At 39.4% G+C, this 27,367-nt stretch overlaps 1 protein-coding gene and 1 long non-coding RNA gene across 5 annotated transcripts in view; one reads left to right on the forward strand and one right to left on the reverse strand.

Annotated features, from left to right (window-relative positions):
• Positions 1-9,045, forward strand: part of chd2 (chromodomain helicase DNA binding protein 2) — a 28,923-nt gene extending 19,878 nt beyond the window's left edge. For all 4 annotated transcript variants that reach the window (XM_039684073.2, XM_039684074.2, XM_039684072.2 and 1 more), the window contains 14 exons: positions 1,464-1,633; positions 1,706-1,747; positions 1,829-1,968; positions 2,055-2,193; positions 2,951-3,101; positions 3,192-3,314; positions 3,504-3,620; positions 3,742-3,879; positions 4,205-4,321; positions 4,453-4,631; positions 4,722-4,821; positions 4,896-5,082; positions 5,287-5,533; positions 7,225-9,045. In XM_039684073.2, coding sequence (XP_039540007.2) covers positions 1,464-1,633; positions 1,706-1,747; positions 1,829-1,968; positions 2,055-2,193; positions 2,951-3,101; positions 3,192-3,314; positions 3,504-3,620; positions 3,742-3,879; positions 4,205-4,321; positions 4,453-4,631; positions 4,722-4,821; positions 4,896-5,082; positions 5,287-5,533; positions 7,225-7,525 — 2,151 coding nt within the window. In that variant the 3' untranslated portion in view covers positions 7,526-9,045. The remainder of the gene's footprint in view (positions 1-1,463; positions 1,634-1,705; positions 1,748-1,828; positions 1,969-2,054; positions 2,194-2,950; positions 3,102-3,191; positions 3,315-3,503; positions 3,621-3,741; positions 3,880-4,204; positions 4,322-4,452; positions 4,632-4,721; positions 4,822-4,895; positions 5,083-5,286; positions 5,534-7,224) is intronic.
• A 2,980-nt stretch (positions 9,046-12,025) lies between these two features.
• Positions 12,026-17,020, reverse strand: LOC148977443 (uncharacterized). Its single transcript, XR_016145395.1, has 4 exons — positions 16,792-17,020; positions 16,461-16,707; positions 12,519-12,612; positions 12,026-12,434 (listed from the first exon to the last, which is right to left on the reverse strand). It is a non-coding gene; the product is annotated as an uncharacterized LOC148977443 (long non-coding RNA).
• Between the last annotated feature and the right edge of the window lie 10,347 nt (positions 17,021-27,367).

Genomic DNA, 27,367 nt, shown 5'->3' on the forward strand with positions numbered 1-27,367 from the left:
GTCATTGGAGCTCTTCTGTTGGGAGAAATCACATATCAATAGTAGAGGCTTGAATGTCCATGGCTCACATCATGTGAGAGGAATTACGAGCTGAGCCAAACACCTCCCGAGCTCCCGATAATTTTTAATCATTTAAAGAGATTTGTGGTTCGGCCTGAATTTGACCAGTGTATAGACTCCCTTATTCCCAAATCATACAACATACATACATAGGTACATCATACACAACCACATCACGCTACTAGCAACTGTGTACACAGCAATAGAGGTGCAGGGATGATGTCAGAAACCAGAAGACTAATTTGTCCCTAGTTCCTTTGAGATTTTCCTTTGGGATTTTTCAAATTATGAGTAAAAAAAGCCCAAGATACTTGGACATTTTGTTCTACAACATAAATTACACACACCCATACCAAAAACTCAAAAAAAGCATTTTTAAAATGCACTTTTTTTGAAAACGGTACCGTTATCGTCTCTGTGTAAACTACAAAATGCGAATTTGTGAAAAGGTGACCTCATGCGTATTACATGTTCAGTCTATAGGCGCGCAGGTCTGCGTGAATGGGGATTGTTTTACCGCTGTCATCTTAACGTGAAAAAACATTTACATTGTTGTGTTGTAAACTTGCCCTTGGATACTGAAAGCGCTCTGTTTATTGCTGTTTCGTTGTTCCTCTTTATTATTTAGGATTTGCTTGTATGTTTTGAAACTATATTTGAAAATTCATAACATACAATGTTTTAATTTTCAATTTGTAATTTTTAAAACATAGCTACTTATACTTACATGAGTAATTACACATTTGTTTTTGTTTTTTTTTACAAATAAATGTAAGATTTAAAGTCAGAAAACTAATTAATTAATAAGAAAAAAAATGTAAGAATCTAATCAATATTCTATTTGGAATCAGATCATATCTCCCAGAATCGATATTGAATCAGATCATGAGGTGACTAAAGATTATCACCCGTTATTTCTGCATTTTACATGTGTGTGTGAGTGAACATTCTAAATGTATGTACATAGCAGACAGTTGTGTGAAGTGCTCCCTGTGGCTTTTCCGTGCTTTTATCCTCTCCTGTGAGCCGGATCTGTAATATCTTGCCCAGACTGTAATGACTCATTAGATTTTATAGCCACGCGCTGCATTCCCATGTGGTGGCAGCATATGTTGAAGTATGCGGTGTCGTAGCTTTTGGAAATGAGTCATTAAGTTTTACAGCGCAGTGGACTCCCCGGCGATAAGGCCGTGTGTATTTGCAGCCACATGCTCATTACTCTACGCCAGAGATGATTTAATCCAGAGCAGATCAAGAGGCGTCCACAAAAAAATTCACGTGAAACCACTTTTTCAATATTCCTAACACTTTTTTTGTTTTTCTATGCAGAGAGGACGGATAAACACAGTCTGCATTGATACGTCATGGCACATTGAGTAAAAGCAGTATTATTATGTTTTTAGGCGCAGGCTAATGACAGCGACAGTGACGTGGGATCTAAACTGAAGCACAGGTCCTCGGGTTCAGATAGTGAAACGGATGACAGCGAGGATGACAAACGACCAAAGCGGAGAGGCAGGCCGAGAGCTCGCAAAAACAACGTGGAGGGATTTACTGACGCAGAGATCCGCAGGTAATATAACAGAACAATCAAATGAGTCTTTGCTGTAAACATTGCAATTACTTAATGGTCTATTTATTATAGGTTCATTAAGGCATACAAGAAGTTTGGAGCTCCGCTTGAGAGGTAAGAAATGCACCGCTATGAATAAAATATGTAGTCCATTTAGAAGCAGTAGTGCTGAAATGGTTATGGCGTTTTCTACAGGTTGGAGGCGATTGCCCGTGACTCTGAGCTGGTGGATAAGTCCATCGCAGACCTGAAGCGACTGGGGGAACTGGTACACAACAGCTGTGTGACTGCAGTGCAGGAGCATGAGGAGCACTTGAAAGAAAACCCTGTGGAAGGTTTGTATGTGAATGCTAATATGCTGAGTAAAAATACTGATTTAATTATGTTTGGTCTTTTAATTTGTTTCATTTCTTTGTTGCAGCTAAAGGGCCGGGAAAAAGACGAGGCATTAACATAAAGATCTCTGGGGTTCAGGTCAATGCGAAGTCCATTATCCAGCACGAAGAGGAGTTTGAACCGCTGCATAAATCTGTGCCTCCAAATCCTGCTGAAAGGAACAAGTGAGTCAAGATTTGAAACACAATTTTTTTTTCATAGTAAAGTACATAGTGTTTGCAACGCACGGTTAGACACACTGCACTCAGTAACTCTGTAAGTGGAGACTTAATTAAACCACTTGAATTTGATTTGATAAGTTTCAGAGTCGGAATAAAGATCCATTCCAGAGTCAAAATTTATTTGAGAATGCCTTTTATATAACAATTCAATTAAGGCTATTAATGTAGCAAAGCGAATCTAGAATACTTTTGTTTTCAGGATTATAATTATCTGACTCATTTAGTGTAAAATACATACAACATATAGGATGATTTTTATAATGTTTGAATTACCACCACTTTATTTTACAGAATTATTAAAGTTACTAAAAATATTATTTAATCAATAGATTGCCTCTAAAGTTATATTTGTCTGCTAGAATTTATAAAAATTATAGAAAGTTGTCTGGACACAATGTAGTATATTTTGACTGTATTAAACTAATTTTGGAAAAAGATATATTTCCAAACAGTCCAAATAGCCTTAATTAGTCAAAATTAACTAATGATAACGTATGGACTAATGGAATTCCTCTGTGTGACTAGATTTTATTGTGCAATTTTAATTTTATTTTTTTTCTCGGTGCATGGCCAATTCAATTCTAATTCCAGCTAATGAAGGGTTTGTTTCAGATTTTTTGTACACCCTGATCCATTCCCTTAAGAATGAATAGAATGCAACCGAAGAGAGTGAGTAACGTTTTCTTTCTTTGTTGGCCAGATTTCAGCTGACCTGTCGGGTCAAGACTCCACACTTTGACGTAGACTGGGATATTCATGATGACACACAGCTGTTATTGGGTATCTATGAGCATGGCTACGGCAACTGGGACCTGATCAAGACCGACCCTGATCTCAAACTTTCTGAGAAGGTACATTGAGTCAAATGAATGCTTCCTCGCAGTCAAAAGACTGACAATAACCTAACCTGACCTCAAATGCCTTGTTGTCTTCATTTGTAGATTCTCCTAGATGACCCTGATAAGAAGCCTCAAGGAAAGCAGTTGCAGATGCGAGCAGACTACTTGCTTAAGATGCTGAAGAAGGAGCAAGAAAGCCAAGATGCTGTTAAAGCAGGAGATGAGGTAGAGATCATAGGCATCTAGGCCATTTTAAACTACTAAATTTGCACTTTTGTTTGACATGCAGGTTTTTATTCTTAGGATTGGGGTAAGAGTTAGATTGCCACATGGCCAAAAAAGTAATCTAGTAGAGTTCAGTTTCATGTTCATGTTTTATGACATTTTCATTCTTTGTATCTTCCCACTTCCCAGATCAAAACCAAAAAGAGGAAACCTCGAAAGAAGAACAAGGCCCCTAACAATGATCTGGTCAATGAAAACGCCTCTCCTCGTCTCTCCGACAACCCATCAGAAGAGGGAGAGGTGAAGGTAAATGCATCTTTTCACCTATATAACAAACTCTACTTGTTAATATAGGGATTTACCGACGCATAATCCACAGCACTAACCAGTTAGGCGGCTTTTTTTTTGTAATTCTCTGATTTTCCAGGATGATGGAGCTGAAAAATCACCCACAAAGAAGAAACAGAAAAAGGATAACAAAGAAAACAAAGAAAAAACAGGAACTACTAAAAAAGAAAAGGAGGCGGACAAAGACAAAAAGCGCTCCAAGTCCAAAAAAGAGAAGGTACTTTATATGTTGGCAGTCAGTGGTGTTGCGTTTCATCATGAGAACGTTTCGTTTAGTAGCCTGAACTTAGGTATGATGTTTCACTGTCCTGTGCATAGTGGTTGTTAGTTTCTTAGACAACAAGTTGACTCAAACTTAGATTTAAACTATACTGGTATTAGAATGAAATTCTCTGTTTTATAAATATATTATTTTCTTTTTTTTTGAAGCTCCAGATAGTTTTATTTTTTATATACATCCAGGTTTGGTCAGTCTAAATCTGTGCTTAAGTTATATCTTGTGTGAATATGTCTCTCATCAGCTCACCTTGTCCATTTTTTAGGCCAAACCAGGAGGAAAAGGAAAGAAAGCTCAGGGCCCCGTGCACATTACTGCAGGAAGTGATCCTGTACCAATTGGAGAGGAAGATGATGAGCTGGACCAGGAAACATTTAGCATTGTGAGTGTTAAAATTCCCCTTTCTTCACGTCATTCATTACTTTAGCAGGCAATGATCTCTGATGGGAATGTATGAAGTACTTGCAATGTCCTGAGTTGAAAATTGATTCGTGGTGTAATGTGTGTGCGCAGTGCAAAGAGAGAATGAGGCCGGTAAAGAAGGCTCTGAAGCAGTTGGATAAGCCAGACGAAGGGCTGTCTGTACAGGAGCAGTTACAGCACACTCGTACCTGCCTATTGAAGATCGGAGACCGCATCACAGAGTGCCTTAAAACGTACAATGACCCTGAGCACGTCAAGATCTGGCGCAGGTATCTCAAATGGGCATTATACATCCAATTCCAGGGGTTCTAGTTATATTTAGATATAATATTCAACCCCAGTTTTGTTTAATTTTTCAGAAACCTCTGGATTTTTGTGTCCAAATTTACTGAGTTTGGCGCCCGGAAACTGCACAAGCTGTATAAGATGGCTCAGAAGAAGCGCTCGCAGGAGGAAGAGGTAAATCCATCGTTCTCAATGTCTTTCTTCTCCTCGTGTACAACTTACTCACCTGCTCCTCGTATTTCACACAGAAAGAGCAAAAGAAGAAGGATGATCCTTCCAGGAAAAAACCCTTCAGACCTGAACCGTCTGGATCTAGTCGAGACTCTACAGGTGCCCAGCCCACAACAAAACCCCATCCTCAGCCTGGACCTCCCCCTCACTCCCACCACAGAGATCAATACAACCATCCCAATAAAAGGCACTTTCCTAATGATGGTGAGAGATGCAACATCTGCTTGTTTGACGTCCGATGTTACTGTTCTTCGGGTCCGAATGCTCTATCAGATCTAAAAATCAAACAATAAGTGTAGCAGGTTGTGCTGTAGTACTGTGCTTTTTGAACAGCCATAAATTATGTAATTTATGATTCCAGTTGTCATTTTTATGATCTCATTTGGTACCTTGTTCATCTATTAACAGATAGGGGAGATTGGCAAAGAGACCGTAAATACAACTACCCAGGGAACAGCAGTCAGCCCTGGCAAGGGGATCGGCATCACCCATATGAGAGTCACAGGTACAAGGACCACCACTATGGCGACCGTCGCCCTCATGGTGACTACCGCAGCTCAGGAGGTTACCGTAACAGCAGTTCCCCTCGCAAACGAGCCTACGACCAGTATGGCAACGATAGAGATCATCGCGGCCATCGAGACTATTATGACAGGTAAGAAAGGGGGGCTTTTTATTAAAGCTACATTATGTAACTTTTTTTTTAATAACAAAATTTAATAAGGAGCGATTATATGATAAAACCTTTCTCCAAACGTGTTTTTGCCTTAACCTAAATGACTATGGTAAGCCTATAATAATTTATTTATATTTTATTACACTTTATACTTTCATCGTTCATCCGCAGTTTACCTGTACAAGTGATGCTACAATTTTGCGTTACTCCCTAAAAAGTAACTAATTGCGTTACTTGGTTACTTAATCGAAAATAATGCATCGTTACTTCTTTCTTACCTAGGCTAGGCTTGCTTATTGTAAAAATAGTTCTATTTTTTGCATATATTAAAGGAGTAGTTCACTTTTGAAAAACTTTTGCTGATAATTTACTCACCCCCATGTCATCCAAGATGTCCATGTCGTTCTTTCTTCGGTGGAAAAGAAATTAAGGTTTTTGATGAAAACATTCCAGCATTTTTCTTCATATAATGGACTTCAGTGGGAACCAAACAGTTCAAAGGTCCAAAAGACACTTTCATTACAAACTGCAAACTGTTCAAAGGGCTTTAAACGATTCCAGACGATGAATAAGGGTCTTATCAAGTCAAACGATCTCTCATTTAATAAAAAAATAACAAAGTTTAAGTTTTATAAGCTCAAATTGCTCGTCTTGCTCTGTTCTGTGACGCACGTTTGTGACTCTCCTGTTCAAACTCGTTCATCAAACTGAACAAATCTTTTTCCGATTCATTTGGTTCATTCAACTAACTAAACGAACGAATTGACTTGGAAAAATTTTTGTTCATTTTGATGAACGAGTTCGAACAGGAGAGTCACAAACGTGCATCACAGAACAGAGCAAGACGACCATTTGAGCTTATACAACTTTAAAAAAAAAGCGATCGTTTCGTTTGATAAGACCCTTATTCATCGTCTAGAATCGTTTAAAGCCCTTTGAACAGTTTGCAGTTTGTACTGAAAGTGTCATTTGGACCTTGAACCGTTTGGTTCCCACTGAAGTGCATTATATGGAGAAAAATGCTGGAATGTTTTCATCAAAAACCTTAATTTCTTTTCGACTAAAGAAAGAAAGACATGGACATTTTGGATGACATGGGGGTGAGTAAATTATCAGCAAAAGTTTTTGGAAAAGTGAACTTCTCCTTTAAGGCCCTTTCACACCAAAAGTGAAATGAATAAGCCTCAGGCTGAAGGAAATGCAAAATCAGTCCTGTACAGTAGAGGGCAAACAAACCTTTCAGATGTGCTGCCTTTCTGAATTGCAGGAGAAGAAACACTTTTACTTCGGGAATAAAAAAAATGTAAAGTCACTTTTGCTTATTAGTGTGGTTGACTTGGTTTACTCATTACTTGGAAAAAGTAATCTTATTACCCCAATGTTTTCATCAAGTCAAAACAAGCTACTTCCTCACAAGATTATATTTTTTAGGAATCTGTCTTTTGGAGGAGTTTGGATGTTGTTAGTGAAATTCACTCTGAAAAGGCGTTCACCACCACTCACATAATGACCAAAACATTGCAACTGTAGCTGTGCTTCAACCAAAGGCCAAAAGTTACATCGTGTAGCTATATATTTGTTAACGGCAACATGACAAATGTCTGTTCTCATGTACAAAACTGTTTTGTTGCATGTAGAGCTGTAGCATCAAAATGTATCTTTGTTTTCAGACATCCTGACCCTAAGAGGAGGCGTTCGGATGAGTACCGCTCCCCGAACTACCACCAAGGGGGGGGAGGGCATCCACAGGACTTCAGAAGGATGCCTGACCACAGAAGCCCCCCTGGAAACCATGGCCCCATGGGGCCTGATCACTACCGCCCCTTCCACCCAGACAAACCCCCACCCCTGATTGACCCCCGTTCCCCTCAGTCTCAGAAATCCCCCCTTGAGCCGATCTCGCCTGCTTTGGAAAGAACTGCAGAGCAGAAACCTGTGACGGACTTTAATTGGAACAACAGGAAGACGTGAAGTGAATATGTAGTGCAGAGATGGTCTGTACTGCCAAAGGAAGTGGCAGAAAGGCAATAAGTGGAGGAGACGTAACCAGCCACCACCAAACTCCTCTTAATCGCCACTGTGTCCTCCGCTCTCTTCTAGGTTTCATGACGAGGTTAAGTCTGGCATTTTGGACTGAGGAGAAAGAACAAGGCATGGTTAGTCCTGTGGACTATGCTGTTGAAGCACGCCTGAGTTAGAAAGTGCCTCATGTATTTGGTCTTTGTTGAGAGTCATTAGGAGAAAGGGACTATCTGCAAAGCAAACTTTACTTTGACGTTCATGTCTTTTTGTTATTTTGGTTTGTGCAAAAAAGGATTATTTCATGAAAGTAGCCTTTGCGGGAGGAATCATTTTAATTGCACCTTCAATGTTCTGTTGAGCTATTCGGTTTGGTTTTGCTCTCTACAATGCAGACCCCTGTGAATGTACGTCATTTTGAGGGGGAATTACATGTAGGCCTACGTTTTTTTTGTCTTTTGATATTTCTTATTATCATATAGGAGTATTTGTGATGAGCAACAACTGCAGCAATTATTCAAATAGTTTTTCTCCAAATTATTGAATCAGCTAAATGTGTTTTCGCTATCGCAGACCCGCCTTTTGTTAATATTGTAATGCATAGATGCTCTGGTGGAGGATAGTAGCCTTGTTTAAAAAAAAAAGAAAAAAGAAGGAAATCAGGCTGAACAGTATTCAGGGTCTATGTAGACCTTGTCAGAACACTAGATAATCATAACACGTAAGCTATCTTTGTCTTTATTTTCTTACGACTGTAACACTTGGCGCCACTCAAGTCCACTTTATGGTCAGTGCTTGTACTGTTGCAACTTTTTATTGCACTAAAAGAACAGTACTTGCTTGTTTTTGACTATGTAGTGATGGTAGACAATTACCTGAATTTGATTTTCATGTTTTGTTGAGTTTTCTCCGTATGAGTGTGCTGAAACACTGATACCGTTGACCTTTAAGTGGAAATGTGAGTACTGTATGAGTGGGCGGGTGTCGAAAGCTATTTTTGGTGAACCAGATTTTGTGCCAAAACTGACAAGACTGGCATGCTGGTAAATACCATTCATTGTTTATTTGATGTGTTTCTCCATCTGTGCCTTATTCTTGTGTAGATTCAAACACCGGATTGATATGAGGAAGACTAGCAGTATTATGCTATGTACAATTTCAAAACATTTGCCAGGATGGATTTTTAACTAGGTGCATGTTAAGCCAGCTCTGGTGAGTGGGGAACAAAGCTCAATTCCAAAAGATGATGGTAGGAGAACAAGCTGGTGAAATGTGGACAGGTTTGCTATGAAATACTTGATGTGTTCAATTTTTCCCACCCAAGCTCCTGCTCACACTCCACAGACATGTTAAGCTTTGAAACAAGCCAATTTAAAGTAATTTATAATTGTGAAAAGCCACTGTTCAGATTAATTGTACTGTACATATGTTTATAGACCTATATGTATTAAACTTTCCTACATCATGGACAATCTTTGTTGTTATTGTTCTTCAGATAAAACTAGTTTGATGGAACCTACAATGTCAATTATGGTGGTTTTTTAATGATTATTATTTAGGACAATCTCCTAAATGGTTAAAGTAAATAAAAAAATGACGTTTTTGCCTAAAACTGTACCTATATTGCGCTTTTTACAATACAGATTGATTCAAAGCAACTTTACAGTGACGACAGGAAAACAATACAACGAAGTTTGTCAAGGGATATTTAGAAGTTCAGTGATGGTTAATTTCTGTTGTTTAACAGTTATTCATTTTGTTAATTTATCTAAACAGCCGTTATGGGCAGTCATGGGCAGATCGCAGATCAATGAGATTTGTCTCGGCTGTTCGCGCGCTTCACTCAAGCTGCACGAGACGAGTATGGATAGCTACTCAGAGGAATAGCGGGGATTGCTGAGGTGAGAGACATACTTCACTACAACATTTTGTCGTTTTTCAGCACTTTTTCTTCTTGAAAATCCAGAGTTTCAAGAAGATCAGAGAAACTCGACCCGAAAAAAACGACAGGGAGGGATACCTGTCTCCAAGTTTCTCTAAGTTTCTCCAATCTTCTCAAAACTCTGGATTCTGATAGAGGGCCATGAGACTTAGACCTGAGTGCAAAAATGGAGGCTCTAGACCCTTCCAGAGCTGAGATATTTATAATGGCATAAATGCTACGTGGGATCTTATGCCGCGTTCCAGGCAACCTGTAACTCGTGTTTTTCCAACCTTATACCCGTGAAAGTGCACTGGAACGGTAGTCAAACCTGTGACTTCCCACCCGTGAACTCGTACTAGACCGATGTACTCCCAGTTACGAGTTCTGACGTCACATAGCCCGCGAGCCTATACAAAACTACAATGACAGCCCCTACCTATGCAGGGTTTCTGCAGGCAGTACACGGTGAGAATAAACTTTAGAACAATATAACGTTAACTAGTTTTCAGTCCATTGAGTGCAAGGATAAATTAATACCAAACACATTTCCAAATATACAAATAAAGTAAAATAAAAGGTATAACAGCTTATCTTGACTCATGCGCTATTTTTCCTCCCCAGTTTCCCACAAATAAACAAGGAGTAACGCCTTTGGCGTTAGAAATTATTACAAATGTGCGTGAGCGCCGTAAGGTCCGCCATGCTGGTTTGTTTACATCTAGGTAGTTTGGCGTGAATGACCTGGAATGCTACAAAACCGTAAGTCGTGGTTTGAAGTCGTGATATACGTGCTCAAAAACCTGCCTGGAACGCAGCATTAATATCTCAGCTCAGGAAGGGTCTAGACTCTAGAGCCTCCATTTTTGCAGTCAGTTCTAAGTCTCATGGCCCTCTATCAGAATCTAGAATCTATCAGTTTCTAGAAGATTGGGTACCACTGTCGTTTTTTTTTTCGGGTTGAAATTTTGAGTTTCTCTGATCTTCTTGAAACTCTGGATTCTGATAGAGGGCCATGGGACTTAGACCTGAGTGCAAAAATGGAGGCTCTAGACCCTTCCAGAGCTGAGATATTGAGATCCCACATAGCATTTATGCCATTATAAATATCTCAACATCTCAGCTCTGGAAGGGTCTAGAGCCTCCATTTTTTCACTCAGGTCTAAGTCCCATGGCCCTCTATCAGAATCCAGAGTTTCAAGAAGATTGGAGAAACTTATTTTTTCGCCCAAAAACGAAAAAAAAAAACGAAAGGGGTAACACTGTCGTTTTTTTAGCAGGTCGAAATTTTGAGTTGTTCTGATCTTCTTGAAACTCTGGATTCTGATAGAGGGCCATGGGACTTAGACCTGAGTGCAAAAATGGAGGCTCTAGACTCTTCCAGAGCTGAGATGGGCTGCGTTTCAAACTGCATACTTCATGAGTAGGTACTTAATTTCGATAAGTACTTACTCAACGAGCGCTAAAAGAGTAGGTACTTTATAACCAAATCTCGTTGAGTATGAATGAGAACCGGACATCTGCCATGTTGACTTCATCATGTGACCTACTAAGCGTTATCACAAGCGCAACAACTTAAAATATATGGATAATGGATATAAATCTATAGATATATCTATCTATAAATATCTTGATATTGATGAAACTTGCTCATTTTGTTGTGGTATTGTTGAAGAAACCGCTTCGCATTTATTTTTTGAATACATTTAGGGTTGATTTAAGTTGTTATATTTTAAACCCTACTGTTGTGACCCACAGTGTTATTCTTATAGCGATATTTTTTTAATTAAGAAACCCCAAAATCGTAATCTCTTGAATATGTTGTTAATTTCTTTATTTTATACCAAAAAAAGTTTCTCCTTAAAGTTTTCCTCTTTTTCTTGATGATATACCTCGTTTCATCCCTCAGACTTATAACACATTTTTTTTAATGTATGAAGAACTATTATAAAGATATTTAGCCTTGTTATTGTTTTTTCCTGTGTCTAAATATAATTTTATGATGTCACATTATGATGTACACAAACCAATGATCCTCATATTTTCTGTTTTGTCATTATGATTGTTACATACAACTATGGTATCTTTCCATGGTCTTGTATGTAATAAGTTTAAAATATATATGCAACAGGTGCACTAACACTTCATAACATCAGTAACTCGACAGCACAACCTAGAACAGTTTTCCTCTGCGTTTGTAATGTCTCCACAAATGAGACGGGCAGCTGCTCGAAGATCTCTTTTGGAGAAAACTGTTGATTTTATACTCAAAAAAATGTAAGTATCACTCCTTAAAAATTAATATTACCTCGAATTGAATTGCATTGTTAGCCCACCCCAAAACTTAAACACAACAATATATTAAATGCTGACCAATACTTAATTATAAAACTTTTTACATACTAAACAAATATAATTTAATAAAACAAGCAAAATGAAACTTGTTTTGTCATATGACAGTTATGCATGAATACAATTATATTGCTAAATGCAGTGAAACTCAATTGTCAGTCAATCGATGAAATAATGCATACATTAATTAAATAATTATATTTTAGAATACTGACAACAATAAGAAACATGAATAAATGAGTAAAAGAACAAATAAAAATAACCATCACAATAAACAAATGCATATACAAGTCAACAAAACATGAAACAAAGCTTTATTCAAACTACAAGCATGTATTTACAGCTGCTGAACACCACATCCTACTGCCGACTCAACACAGCGGTGTCCATTCTGCAGCTTTATTCTGATGAATTCACCAGAGGGGACTGTGCCTTCGTCCCAGAGCTTGTTGCTGTACTGCGCTTCACAATCTGAGGCAATAAGGGCAGCTGGAGAGATGGAGGGTCTCATCCATGGGACCACTTCCAGGATTCAGCTCTGGGCTCCTCATCCTCAGTGCTCACACCAGTCTGCAGACATTTCAGATCCTGCAAAAATGCACAAACATTACGCAAAAGCAGTCATTTTAACAGCACAATGTCATTTGATTTATGTATTACAAATAACCTTACTTTATATTGTATAGTAAAATCCCCAAAACTTTTTTTCCCCCAAACAAATACTGCCATCATCTTTCCTTGCAGGTCCTGCTCCACCAAAAAAGCTCTGCAGCAAATGCACAGAAATCAAGACTCAGAAAAATGTTGTATTTTAACAACAGTTAACAACAAATGTTGTAATGTAATAACAGAATCCAGAGTTTCAAGAAGATTAGTGCAACTAAAAAAATTTTGAGTTTCTCTGATCTTCTTGAAACTCTGGATTCTGATAAAGGGCCATGGGACTTAGACCTGAGTGCAAAAATGGAGGCTCTAGACCCTTCCAGAGCTGAGATGTTGAGATATTTAGAATGGTTAAATGCTATGTGGGATCTCAATATCTCAGCTCTGGAAGGGTCTAAAGCCTCCATTGTTGCACTCAGGTCTAAGTCCCATGGCCCTCTATCAGAATCCAGAGTTTTGAGAAGATTGGAGAAACTTAATTTTTCGCCCAAAAAAAAAACGTAAGGGGTAACACTGTCGTTTTTTTTTCGGGTCGAAATTTTGAGTTTCGATTTCTCAGCTCTGGAAGGGTCTAAAGCGTCCATTTTTGCACTCAGGTCTAAGTCTCTTGGCCCTCTATCAGAATCCAGAGTTTTGAGAAGATTGCGAATACTTAATTTTTCGCCCCCCCAAAAAAACGTAAGGGGTAACACTGTCGTTTTTTTTTTTGGGTCGAAATTTTGAATTTCGAAATCTCAGCTCTGGAAGGGTCTAGAGCCTCAATTGTTGCACTCAGGTCTAAGTCTCATGGCCCTCTATCAGAATCCAGAGTTTTGAGAAGATAAGGGATACTTAATTTTTCGCCGCCCCAAAAAAACGTAAGGGGTAACACTGTCGTTTTTTTTTTCTGGTCGAAATTTTGAGTTTCGATATCTCAGCTCTGGAAGGGTCTAGAGCCTCCATTGTTGCACTCAGGTCTAAGTCTCATGGCCCTCTACCAGAATCCAGAGTTTTGAGAAGATTGGGGATACTTAATTTTTCGCCCAAAAAAAAAAAACGTAAGGGGTAACACTGTCGTTTTTTTTTCGAGTCGAAATGTTTAGTTTCGAAATCTCAGCTCTGGAAGGGTCTAGAGCCTCAATTGTTGCACTCAGGTCTAAGTCTCATGGCCCTCTATCAGAATCCAGAGTTTTGAGAAGATAAGGGATACTTAATTTTTCGCCCCCCCCCCCACCCCCCCCAAAAAAAACGTAAGGGGTAACACTGTCGTTTTTTTTTTCGGGTCGAAATTTTGAGTTTCGATATCTTAGCTCTGGAAGGGTCTAGAGCCTCCATTGTTGCACTCAGGTCTAAGTCTCATGGGCCTCTATCAGAATCCAGAGTTTTGAGAAGATTGGAGAAACTAAATTTTTCGCCCCCCAAAAAAAACGTAAGGGGTAACACTGTCGTTTTTTTTTCGGGTCGAAATTTTGAGTTTCGATTTCTCAGCTCTGGAAGGGTCTAAAGCGTCCATTTTTGCACTCAGGTCTAAGTCTCATGGCCCTCTATCAGAATCCAGAGTTTTGAGAAGATAAGGGATACTTAATTTTTCGCCCCCCCAAAAAAACGTAAGGGGTAACACTGTCGTTTTTTTTTCTGGTAGAAATTTTGAGTTTCGATATCTCAGCTCTGGAAGGGTCTAGAGCCTCCATTGTTGCACTCAGGTCTAAGTCTCATGGCCCTCTATCAGAATCCAGAGTTTTGAGAAGATTGGGGATACTTAATTTTTCGCCCAAAAAAAAAACCATAAGGGGTAACACTGTCGTTTTTTTTTTCGAGTCGAAATTTTGAGTTTTGATATCTCAGCTCTGGAAGGGTCTAGAGCCTCCATTGTTGCACTCAGGTCTAAGTCTCATGGCCCTCTATCAGAATCCAGAGTTTTGAGAAGATTGGGGATACTTAATTTTTCGCCCAAAAAAAAAAACATAAGGGGTAACACTGTCGTTTTTTTTTTCGAGTCGAAATTTTTAGTTTCGATATCTCAGCTCTGGAAGAGTCTAGAGCCTCAATTGTTGCACTCAGGTCTAAGTCTCATGGCCCTCTATCAGAATCCAGAGTTTTGAGAAGATAAGGGATACTTAATTTTTTGCCCTTCCCCCCCCCCAAAAAAAAAATGTAAGGGGCAACACTGTGGGTTTTTTTTCGGGTCGAAATTTTGAGTTTCGATATCTCAGCTCTGGAAGGGTCTAGAGCCTCCATTGTTGCACTCAGGTCTAAGTCTCATGGCCCTCTATCAGAATCCAGAGTTTTGAGAAGATTGGGGATACTTAATTTTTCGCCCAAAAAAAAAAAAACGTAAGGGGTAACACTGTCGTTTTTTTTTTTTCGGGTCGAAATTTTGAGTTTCGATATCTCAGCTCTGGAAGGGTCTAGAGCCTCCATTGTTGCACTCAGGTCTAAGTCTCATGGCCCTCTATCAGAATCCAGAGTTTTGAGAAGATTGGAGAAACTTAATTTTTCGCCCCCCCAAAAAAAACGTAAGGGGTAACACTGTCGGTTTTTTTTTTTTTTTGCTGGTTGATATTTTGAGTTTCTCTGATCTTCTTGAAACTCTGGATTCTGGTAGAGGGCCATGGGACTTAGACCTGAGTGCAAAAATGGAGGCTCTAGACCCTTCCAGAGCTGAGATGGGCTGCGTTTCAAACTGCATACTTCATGAGTAGGTACTTAATTTCGATAAGTACTTACTCAACGAGCGCTAAAAGAGTAGGTACTTTATAACCAAATCTCGTTGAGTATGAATGAGAACCGGACATCTGCCATGTTGACGTTATCATGTGACCTACTAAGCGTTATCACAAGCGCAACAACTTAAAATATATGGATAATGGATATAAAGATACGTTTAATTCATCTATCTATAAATATCTTGATATTGATGAAACTTGCTCATTTTGTTGTGGTATTGTTGAAGAAACCGCTTCCCATTTATTTTTTGAATACATTTAGGGTTGATTTAAGTTGTTATATTTTAAACCCTACTGTTGTGACCCACAGTGTTATTCTTATAGCGATATTTTTTTAATTAAGAAACCCCAAAATCAAACCCCAGTCATCTCTTGAATATGTTGTTAATTTCTTTATTTTATACCAAAAAAAGTTTCTCCTTAAAGTTTTCCTCTTTTTCTTGATGAATTTACCTCGTTTCATCCCTCAGACTTATAACACATTTTTTCAATGTATGAAGAACTATTATAAAGATATTTAGCCTTGTTATTGTTTTTTCCTGTGTCTAAATATAATTTTATGATGTCACATTATGATGTACACAAACCAATGATCATTATGTTTTGTCATTATGATTGTTACATACAACTATGGTATCTTTCCATGGTCTTGTATGTAATAAGTTTAAAATATATATGCAACAGGTGCACTAACACTTCATAACATCAGTAACTCGACAGCACAACCTAGAACAGTTTTCCTCTGCGTTTGTAATGTCTCCACAAATGAGACGGGCAGCTGCTCGAAGATCTCTTTTGGAGAAAACTGTTGATTTTATACTCAAAAAAATGTAAGTATCACTCCTTAAAAATTAATATTACCTCGAATTGAATTGCATTGTTAGCCCACCCCAAAACTTAAACACAACAATATATTAAATGCTGACCAATACTTAATTATAAAACTTTTTACATACTAAACAAATATAATTTAATAAAACAAGCAAAATGAAACTTGTTTTGTCATATGACAGTTATGCATGAATACAATTATATTGCTAAATGCAGTGAAACTCAATTGTCAGTCAATCGATGAAATAATGCATACATTAATTAAATAATTATATTTTAGAATACTGACAACAATAAGAAACATGAATAAATGAGTAAAAGAACAAATAAAAATAACCATCACAATAAACAAATGCATATACAAGTCAACAAAACATGAAACAAAGCTTTATTCAAACTACAAGCATGTATTTACAGCTGCTGAACACCACATCCTACTGCCGACTCAACACAGCGGTGTCCATTCTGCAGCTTTATTCTGATGAATTCACCAGAGGGGACTGTGCCTTCGTCCCAGAGCTTGTTGCTGTACTGCGCTTCACAATCTGAGGCAATAAGGGCAGCTGGAGAGATGGAGGGTCTCATCCATGGGACCACTTCCAGGATTCAGCTCTGGGCTCCTCATCCTCAGTGCTCACACCAGTCTGCAGACATTTCAGATCCTGCAAAAATGCACAAACATTACACAAAAGCAGTCAATTTAACAGCACAATGTCATTTGATTTATGTATTAAAAATAACCTTACTTTATATTGTATAGTAAAATCCCCCAAACTTTTTTTTTCCCCAAACAAATACTGCCATCATCTTTCCTTGCAGGTCCTGCTCCACCAAAAAAGCTCTGCAGCAAATGCACAGAAATCAAGACTCAGAAAAATGTTGTATTTTAACAACAGTTAACAACAAATGTTGTAATGTAATAACAGAATCCATAGTTTCAAGAAGATCAGTGCAACTAAAAATTTCGACCCGAAAAAAACGACAGTGGTACCCCTTTCGTTTTTTTTGGGGGGGGGTCGAAATTTTGAGTTTCTCTGATCTTCTTGAAACTCTGGATTCTGATAGAGGGCCATGGGACTTAGACCTGAGTGCAAAAATGGAGGCTCTAGACCCTTCCAGAGCTGAGATGTTGAGATATTTATAATGGCTAAATGCTATGTGGGATCTCAATATCTCAGCTCTGGAAGGGTCTAGAGCTTCCATTTTTGCACTCAGGTCTAAGCCTCATGGCCCTCTATCAGAATCCAGAGTTTTGAGAAGATTGGGGATACTTAATTGTTCACCCCCCCAAAAAAAACGTAAGGGGTAACACTGTCGTTTTTTTTTCGGGTCGAAATTTTGAGTTTCGATATCTCAGCCCTGGAAGGGTCTAGAGCCTCCATTTTTGCACTCAGGTGTAAGTCTCAGTGCCCTCTATCAGAATCCAGAGTTTCGAGAAGATTGGGGATACTTAATTTTTCGCCCAAAAAAAAAAACCGTAAGGGGTAACACTGTCGTTTTTTTTTCGGGTCGAAATTTTGAGTTTCGATATCTCAGCTCTGGAAGGGTCTAGAGCCTCCATTTTTGCACTCAGGTGTAAGTCTCAGTGCCCTCTATCAGAATCCAGAGTTTCGAGAAGATTGGGGATACTTAATTTTTCGCCCAAAAAAAAAAAACGTAAGGGGTAACACTGTCGTTTTTTTTTCGGGTCGAAATTTTGAGTTTCGATATCTCAGCTCTGGAAGGGTCTAGAGCCTCCATTTTTGCACTCAGGTGTAAGTCTCAGTGCCCTCTATCAGAATCCAGAGTTTCGAGAAGATTGGGGATACTTAATTTTTCGCCCAAAAAAAAAAACATAAGGGGTAACACTGTCGTTTTTTTTTCGGGTCGAAAATTTGAGTTTCGATATCTCAGCTCTGGAAGGGTCTAGAGCCTCCATTTTTGCACTCAGGTGTAAGTCTCAGTGCCCTCTATCAGAATCCAGAGTTTCGAGAAGATTGGGGATACTTAATTTTTCGCCCAAAAAAAAAAAAACATAAGGGGTAACACTGTCGTTTTTTTTTCGGGTAGAAATTTTGAGTTTCGATATTTCAGCTCTGGAAGGGTCTAGAGCCTCCAATTTTGCACTCATGTGTAAGTCTCAGTGCCCTCTATCAGAATCCAGAGTTTCGAGAAGATTGGGGATACTTAATTTTTCGCCCAAAAAAAAAAACGTAAGGGGTAACACTGTCGTTTTTTTTCGGGTCGAAATTTTGAGTTTCGATATCTCAGCTCTGGAAGGGTCTAGAGCCTCCATTTTTGCACTCAGGTGTAAGTCTCAGTGCCCTCTATCAGAATCCAGAGTTTCGAGAAGATTGGGGATACTTAATTTTTCGCCCAAAAAAAAAAAACGTAAGGGGTAACACTGTCGTTTTTTTTTCGGGTCGAAAATTTGAGTTTCGATATCTCAGCTCTGGAAGGGTCTAGAGCCTCCATTTTTGCACTCAGGTGTAAGTCTCAGTGCCCTCTATCAGAATCCAGAGTTTCGAGAAGATTGGGGATACTTAATTTTTCGCCCAAAAAAAAAACGTAAGGGGTAACACTGTCGTTTTTTTTTCGGGTCGAAATTTTGAGTTTCGATATCTCAGCTCTGGAAGGGTCTAGAGCCTCCATTTTTGCACTCAGGTGTAAGTCTCAGTGCCCTCTATCAGAATCCAGAGTTTCGAGAAGATTGGGGATACTTAATTTTTCGCCCAAAAAAAAAAACCGTAAGGGGTAACACTGTCGTTTTTTTTTCGGGTCGAAATTTTGAGTTTCGATATCTCAGCTCTGGAAGGGTCTAGAACCTCCATTTTTGCACTCAGGTGTAAGTCTCAGTGCCCTCTATCAGAATCCAGAGTTTCGAGAAGATTGGGGATACTAAATTTTTCGCCCCAAAAAAAAAAACGTAAGGGGTAACACTGTCGTTTTTTTTTCAGGTCGAAATTTTGAGTTTCGATATCTCAGACCTGGAAGGTTCTAGAGCCTCCATTTTTGCACTCAGGTGTAAGTCTCAGTGCCCTCTATCAGAATCCAGAGTTTCGAGAAGATTGGGGATACTTATTTTTTCGCTCAAAAAAAAAAACGTAAGGGGTAACACTGTCGTTTTTTTTTCGGGTCGAAATTTTGAGTTTCGATATCTCAGCTCTGGAAGGGTCTAGAGCCTCCATTTTTGCACTCAGGTGTAAGTCTCAGTGCCCTCTATCAGAATCCAGAGTTTCGAGAAGATTGGGGATACTTAATTTTTCGCCCAAAAAAAAAAAACGTAAGGGGTAACACTGTCGTTTTTTTTTTCGGGTCGAAATTTTGAGTTTCGATATCTCAGCTCTGGAAGGGTCTAGAGCCTCCATTTTTGCACTCAGGTGTAAGTCTCATTGCCCTCTATCAGAATGCAGAGTTTCGAGAAGATTGGGGATACTTAATTTTTCGCCCAAAAAAAAAAAACATAAGGGGTAACACTGTCGTTTTTTTTTTCGGGTAGAAATTTTGAGTTTCGATATTTCAGCTCTGGAAGGGTCTAGAGCCTCCATTTTTGCACTCAGGTGTAAGTCTCAGTGCCCTCTATCAGAATCCAGAGTTTCGAGAAGATTGGGGATACTTAATTTTTCGCCCAAAAAAAAAAAACATAAGGGGTAACACTGTCGTTTTTTTTTCGGGTAGAAATTTTGAGTTTCGATATTTCAGCTCTGGAAGGGTCTAGAGCCTCCAATTTTGCACTCATGTGTAAGTCTCAGTGCCCTCTATCAGAATCCAGAGTTTCGAGAAGATTGGCGATACTTAATTTTTCGCCCAAAAAAAAAACGTAAGGGGTAACACTGTCGTTTTTTTTTCGGGTCGAAATTTTGAGTTTCGATATCTCAGCTCTGGAAGGGTCTAGAGCCTCCATTTTTGCACTCAGGTGTAAGTCTCAGTGCCCTCTATCAGAATGCAGAGTTTCGAGAAGATTGGGGATACTTAATTTTTCGCCCAAAAAAAAAAAACATAAGGGGTAACACTGTCGTTTTTTTTTTCGGGTCGAAATTTTGAGTTTCGATATCTCAGCTCTGGAAGGGTCTAGAGCCTCCATTTTTGCACTCAGGTGTAAGTCTCAGTGCCCTCTATCAGAATCCAGAGTTTCGAGAAGATTGGGGATACTTAATTTTTCGCCCAAAAAAAAAAAACGTAAGGGGTAACACTGTCGTTTTTTTTTCGGGTCGAAAATTTGAGTTTCGATATCTCAGCCCTGGAAGGGTCTAGAGCCTCCATTTTTGCACTCAGGTGTAAGTCTCAGTGCCCTCTATCAGAATCCAGAGTTTCGAGAAGATTGGGGATACTTAATTTTTCGCCCAAAAAAAAAAAACGTAAGGGGTAACACTGTCGTTTTTTTTTCGGGTCGAAATTTTGGGTTTCGATATCTCAGCTCTGGAAGGGTCTAGAGCCTCCATTTTTGCACTCAGGTGTAAGTCTCAGTGCCCTCTATCAGAATCCAGAGTTTCGAGAAGATTGGGGATACTTAATTTTTCGCCCAAAAAAAAAAAACATAAGGGGTAACACTGTCGTTTTTTTTTTCGGGTAGAAATTTTGAGTTTCGATATTTCAGCTCTGGAAGGGTCTAGAGCCTCCATTTTTGCACTCAGGTGTAAGTCTCAGTGCCCTCTATCAGAATCCAGAGTTTCGAGAAGATTGGGGATACTTAATTTTTCGCCCAAAAAAAAAACGTAAGGGGTAACACTGTCGTTTTTTTTTCGGGTCGAAATTTTGAGTTTCGATATCTCAGCTCTGGAAGGGTCTAGAGCCTCCATTTTTGCACTCAGGTGTAAGTCTCAGTGCCCTCTATCAGAATCCAGAGTTTCAAGAAGATTGGGGATACTTAATTTTTCTCCCCAAAAAAAAAAACGTAAGGGGTAACACTGTCGTTTTTTTTTTCGGGTCGAAATTTTGAGTTTCGATATCTCAGCTCTGGAAGGGTCTAGAGCCTCCATTTTTGCACTCAGGTGTAAGTCTCAGTGCCCTCTATCAGAATCCAGAGTTTCGGGAAGATTGGGGATACTTAATTTTTCGCCCAAAAAAAAAAAACGTTAGGGGTAACACTGTCGTTTTTTTTTCGGGTCGAAATTTTGAGTTTCGATATCTCAGCTCTGGAAGGGTCTAGAGCCTCCATTTTTGCACTCAGGTGTAAGTCTCAGTGCCCTCTATCAGAATCCAGAGTTTCGAGAAGATTGGGGATACTTAATTTTTCGCCCAAAAAAAAAAAACGTAAGGGGTAACACTGTCGTTTTTTTTTCGGGTCGAAATTTTGAGTTTCGATATCTCAGCTCTGGAAGGGTCTAGAGCCTCCATTTTTGCACTCAGGTGTAAGTCTCATTGCCCTCTATCAGAATGCAGAGTTTCGAGAAGATTGGGGATACTTAATTTTTCGCCCAAAAAAAAAAAACATAAGGGGTAACACTGTCGTTTTTTTTTTCGGGTCGAAATTTTGAGTTTCGATATTTCAGCTCTGGAAGGGTCTAGAGCCTCCATTTTTGCACTCAGGTGTAAGTCTCAGTGCCCTCTATCAGAATCCAGAGTTTCGAGAAGATTGGGGATACTTAATTTTTCGCCCAAAAAAAAAAACCGTAAGGGGTAACACTGTCGTTTTTTTTTCGGGTCGAAATTTTGAGTTTCGATATCTCAGCCCTGGAAGGGTCTAGAGCCTCCATTTTTGCACTCAGGTGTAAGTCTCAGTGCCCTCTATCAGAATCCAGAGTTTCGAGAAGATTGGGGATACTTAATTTTTCGCCCAAAAAAAAAAAACGTAAGGGGTAACACTGTCGTTTTTTTTTCGGGTCGAAATTTTGGGTTTCGATATCTCAGCTCTGGAAGGGTCTAGAGCCTCCATTTTTGCACTCAGGTGTAAGTCTCAGTGCCCTCTATCAGAATCCAGAGTTTCGAGAAGATTGGGGATACTTAATTTTTCGCCCAAAAAAAAAAAACATAAGGGGTAACACTGTCGTTTTTTTTTTCGGGTAGAAATTTTGAGTTTCGATATTTCAGCTCTGGAAGGGTCTAGAGCCTCCATTTTTGCACTCAGGTGTAAGTCTCAGTGCCCTCTATCAGAATCCAGAGTTTCGAGAAGATTGGGGATACTTAATTTTTCGCCCAAAAAAAAAAACGTAAGGGGTAACACTGTCGTTTTTTTTTCGGGTCGAAATTTTGAGTTTCGATATCTCAGCTCTGGAAGGGTCTAGAGCCTCCATTTTTGCACTCAGGTGTAAGTCTCAGTGCCCTCTATCAGAATCCAGAGTTTCAAGAAGATTGGGGATACTTAATTTTTCGCCCCAAAAAAAAAAACGTAAGGGGTAACACTGTCGTTTTTTTTTTCGGGTCGAAATTTTGAGTTTCGATATCTCAGCTCTGGAAGGGTCTAGAGCCTCCATTTTTGCACTCAGGTGTAAGTCTCAGTGCCCTCTATCAGAATCCAGAGTTTCGGGAAGATTGGGGATACTTAATTTTTCGCCCAAAAAAAAAAAACGTTAGGGGTAACACTGTCGTTTTTTTTTCGGGTCGAAATTTTGAGTTTCGATATCTCAGCTCTGGAAGGGTCTAGAGCCTCCATTTTTGCACTCAGGTGTAAGTCTCAGTGCCCTCTATCAGAATCCAGAGTTTCGAGAAGATTGGGGATACTTAATTTTTCGCCCAAAAAAAAAAAACGTAAGGGGTAACACTGTCGTTTTTTTTTTTCGGGTCGAAAATTTGAGTTTCGATATCTCAGCTCTGGAAGGGTCTAGAGCCTCCATTTTTGCACTCAGGTGTAAGTCTCAGTGCCCTCTATCAGAATCCAGAGTTTCGAGAAGATTGGGGATACTTAATTTTTCGCCCAAAAAAAAAAAACATAAGGGGTAACACTGTCGTTTTTTTTTCGGGTCGAAATTTTGAGTTTCGATATCTCAGCTCTGGAAGGGTCTAGAGCCTCCATTTTTGCACTCAGGTGTAAGTCTCAGTGCCCTCTATCAGAATCCAGAGTTTCGAGAAGATTGGGGATACTTAATTTTTCGCCCAAAAAAAAAAACGTAAGGGGTAACACTGTCGTTTTTTTTTCGGGTCGAAATTTTGAGTTTCGATATCTCAGCTCTGGAAGGGTCTAGAGCCTCCATTTTTGCACTCAGGTGTAAGTCTCAGTCCCCTCTATCAGAATCCAGAGTTTCGAGAAGATTGGGGATACTTAATTTTTCGCCCAAAAAAAAAAAACGTAAGGGGTAACACTGTCGTTTTTTTTTCGGGTCGAAATTTTGAGTTTCGATATCTCAGCTCTGGAAGGGTCTAGAGCCTCCATTTTTGCACTCAGGTGTAAGTCTCAGTGCCCTCTATCAGAATGCAGAGTTTCGAGAAGATTGGGGATACTTCATTTTTCGCCCAAAAAAAAAAAACATAAGGGGTAACACTGTCGTTTTTTTTTTCGGGTAGAAATTTTGAGTTTCGATATTTCAGCTCTGGAAGGGTCTAGAGCCTCCATTTTTGCACTCAGGTGTAAGTCTCAGTGCCCTCTATCAGAATCCAGAGTTTCGAGAAGATTGGGGATACTTAATTTTTCGCCCAAAAAAAAAAACATAAGGGGTAACACTGTCGTTTTTTTTCGGGTCGAAATTTTGAGTTTCGATATCTCAGCTCTGGAAGGGTCTAGAGCCTCCATTTTTGCACTCAGGTGTAAGTCTCAGTGCCCTCTATCAGAATCCAGAGTTTCGAGAAGATTGGGGATACTTAATTTTTCGCCCAAAAAAAAAAAACATAAGGGGTAACACTGTCGTTTTTTTTTCGGGTCGAAAATTTGAGTTTCGATATCTCAGCTCTGGAAGGGTCTAGAGCCTCCATTTTTGCACTCAGGTGTAAGTCTCAGTGCCCTCTATCAGAATCCAGAGTTTCGAGAAGATTGGGGATACTTAATTTTTCGCCCAAAAAAAAAAAAACATAAGGGGTAACACTGTCGTTTTTTTTTCGGGTAGAAATTTTGAGTTTCGATATTTCAGCTCTGGAAGGGTCTAGAGCCTCCAATTTTGCACTCATGTGTAAGTCTCAGTGCCCTCTATCAGAATCCAGAGTTTCGAGAAGATTGGGGATACTTAATTTTTCGCCCAAAAAAAAAACGTAAGGGGTAACACTGTCGTTTTTTTTTCGGGTCGAAATTTTGAGTTTCGATATCTCAGCTCTGGAAGGGTCTAGAGCCTCCATTTTTGCACTCAGGTGTAAGTCTCAGTGCCCTCTATCAGAATCCAGAGTTTCGAGAAGATTGGGGATACTTAATTTTTCGCCCAAAAAAAAAAACGTAAGGGGTAACACTGTCGTTTTTTTTTTGGGTCGAAATTTTGAGTTTCGATATCTCAGCTCTGGAAGGGTCTAGAGCCTCCATTTTTGCACTCAGGTGTAAGTCTCAGTGCCCTCTATCAGAATCCAGAGTTTCGAGAAGATTGGGGATACTTAATTTTTCGCCCAAAAAAAAAAAACGTAAGGGGTAACACTGTCGTTTTTTTTTCGGGTCGAAATTTTGAGTTTCGATATCTCAGCTCTGGAAGGGTCTAGAGCCTCCATTTTTGCACTCAGGTGTAAGTCTCAGTGCCCTCTATCAGAATCCAGAGTTTCGAGAAGATTGGGGATACTTAATTTTTCGCCCAAAAAAAAAAAACGTAAGGGGTAACACTGTCGTTTTTTTTTCGGGTCGAAATTTTGAGTTTCGATATCTCAGCTCTGGAAGGGTCTAGAGCCTCCATTTTTGCACTCAGGTGTAAGTCTCAGTGCCCTCTATCAGAATGCAGAGTTTCGAGAAGATTGGGGATACTTCATTTTTCGCCCAAAAAAAAAAAACATAAGGGGTAACACTGTCGTTTTTTTTTTCGGGTAGATATTTTGAGTTTCGATATTTCAGCTCTGGAAGGGTCTAGAGCCTCCATTTTTGCACTCAGGTGTAAGTCTCAGTGCCCTCTATCAGAATCCAGAGTTTCGAGAAGATTGGGGATACTTAATTTTTCGCCCCAAAAAAAAAACGTAAGGGGTAACACTGTCGTTTTTTTTTTCGGGTCGAAATTTTGAGTTTCGATATCTCAGCTCTGGAAGGGTCTAGAGCCTCCATTTTTGCACTCAGGTGTAAGTCTCAGTGCCCTCTATCAGAATCCAGAGTTTCGAGAAGATTGGGGATACTTAATTTTTCGCCCAAAAAAAAAAAACATAAGGGGTAACACTGTCGTTTTTTTTTCGGGTCGAAAATTTGAGTTTCGATATCTCAGCTCTAGAAGGGTCTAGAGCCTCCATTTTTGCACTCAGGTGTAAGTCTCAGTGCCCTCTATCAGAATCCAGAGTTTCGAGAAGATTGGGGATACTAAATTTTTCGCCCCAAAAAAAAAAAACGTAAGGGGTAACACTGTCGTTTTTTTTTCGGGTCGAAATTTTGAGTTTCGATATCTCAGCTCTGGAAGGGTCTAGAGCCTCCATTTTTGCACTCAGGTGTAAGTCTCAGTGCCCTCTATCAGAATCCAGAGTTTCGAGAAGATTGGGGATACTTAATTTTTCGCCCCCCAAAAAAAACGTAAGGGGTAACACTGTCGTTTTTTTTTCGGGTCGAAATTTTGAGTTTCGATATCTCAGCTCTGGAAGGGTCTAGAGCCTCCATTTTTGCACTCAGGTGTAAGTCTCAGTGCCCTCTATCAGAATCCAGAGTTTCGAGAAGATTGGGGATACTTAATTTTTCGCCCAAAAAAAAAAACGTAAGGGGTAACACTGTCGTTTTTTTTTCGGGTCGAAATTTTGAGTTTCGATATCTCAGCTCTGGAAGGGTCTAGAGCCTCCATTTTTGCACTCAGGTGTAAGTCTCAGTGCCCTCTATCAGAATCCAGAGTTTCGAGAAGATTGGGGATACTTAATTTTTCGCCCAAAAAAAAAAAAACGTAAGGGGTAACACTGTCGTTTTTTTTTCGGGTCGAAATTTTGAGTTTCGATATCTCAGCTCTGGAAGGGTCTAGAGCCTCCATTTTTGCACTCAGGTGTAAGTCTCAGTGCCCTCTATCAGAATCCAGAGTTTCGAGAAGATTGGGGATACTTAATTTTTCGCCCAAAAAAAAAAAACGTAAGGGGTAACACTGTCGTTTTTTTTTCGGGTCGAAAATTTGAGTTTCGATATCTCAGCTCTGGAAGGGTCTAGAGCCTCCATTTTTGCACTCAGGTGTAAGTCTCAGTGCCCTCTATCAGAATCCAGAGTTTCGAGAAGATTGGGGATACTTAATTTTTCGCCCAAAAAAAAAACGTAAGGGGTAACACTGTCGTTTTTTTTTCGGGTCGAAATTTTGAGTTTCGATATCTCAGCTCTGGAAGGGTCTAGAGCCTCCATTTTTGCACTCAGGTGTAAGTCTCAGTGCCCTCTATCAGAATCCAGAGTTTCGAGAAGATTGGGGATACTTAATTTTTCACCCAAAAAAAAAAAACCGTAAGGGGTAACACTGTCGTTTTTTTTTCGGGTCGAAATTTTGAGTTTCGATATCTCAGCTCTGGAAGGGTCTAGAACCTCCATTTTTGCACTCAGGTGTAAGTCTCAGTGCCCTCTATCAGAATCCAGAGTTTCGAGAAGATTGGGGATACTAAATTTTTCGCCCCCAAAAAAAAAACGTAAGGGGTAACACTGTCGTTTTTTTTTTCAGGTCGAAATTTTGAGTTTCGATATCTCAGACCTGGAAGGTTCTAGAGCCTCCATTTTTGCACTCAGGTGTAAGTCTCAGTGCCCTCTATCAGAATCCAGAGTTTCGAGAAGATTGGGGATACTTAATTTTTCGCCCAAAAAAAAAAAACGTAAGGGGTAACACTGTCGTTTTTTTTTTTCGGGTCGAAATTTTGAGTTTCGATATCTCAGCTCTGGAAGGGTCTAGAGCCTCCATTTTTGCACTCAGGTGTAAGTCTCAGTGCCCTCTATCAGAATCCAGAGTTTCGAGAAGATTGGGGATACTTAATTTTTCGCCCAAAAAAAAAAAAACGTAAGGGGTAACACTGTCGTTTTTTTTTTCGGGTCGAAATTTTGAGTTTCGATATCTCAGCTCTGGAAGGGTCTAGAGCCTCCATTTTTGCACTCAGGTGTAAGTCTCATTGCCCTCTATCAGAATGCAGAGTTTCGAGAAGATTGGGGATACTTAATTTTTCGCCCAAAAAAAAAAAACATAAGGGGTAACACTGTCGTTTTTTTTTTCGGGTAGAAATTTTGAGTTTCTATATTTCAGCTCTGGAAGGGTCTAGAGCCTCCATTTTTGCACTCAGGTGTAAGTCTCAGTGCCCTCTATCAGAATCCAGAGTTTCGAGAAGATTGGGGATACTTAATTTTTCGCCCAAAAAAAAAAA

Source organism: Pimephales promelas, chromosome 10, assembly GCF_988280905.1.
Source record: "Pimephales promelas chromosome 10, fPimPro1.hap1.1, whole genome shotgun sequence".
Classification (NCBI taxonomy): domain Eukaryota; kingdom Metazoa; phylum Chordata; class Actinopteri; order Cypriniformes; family Leuciscidae; genus Pimephales; species Pimephales promelas.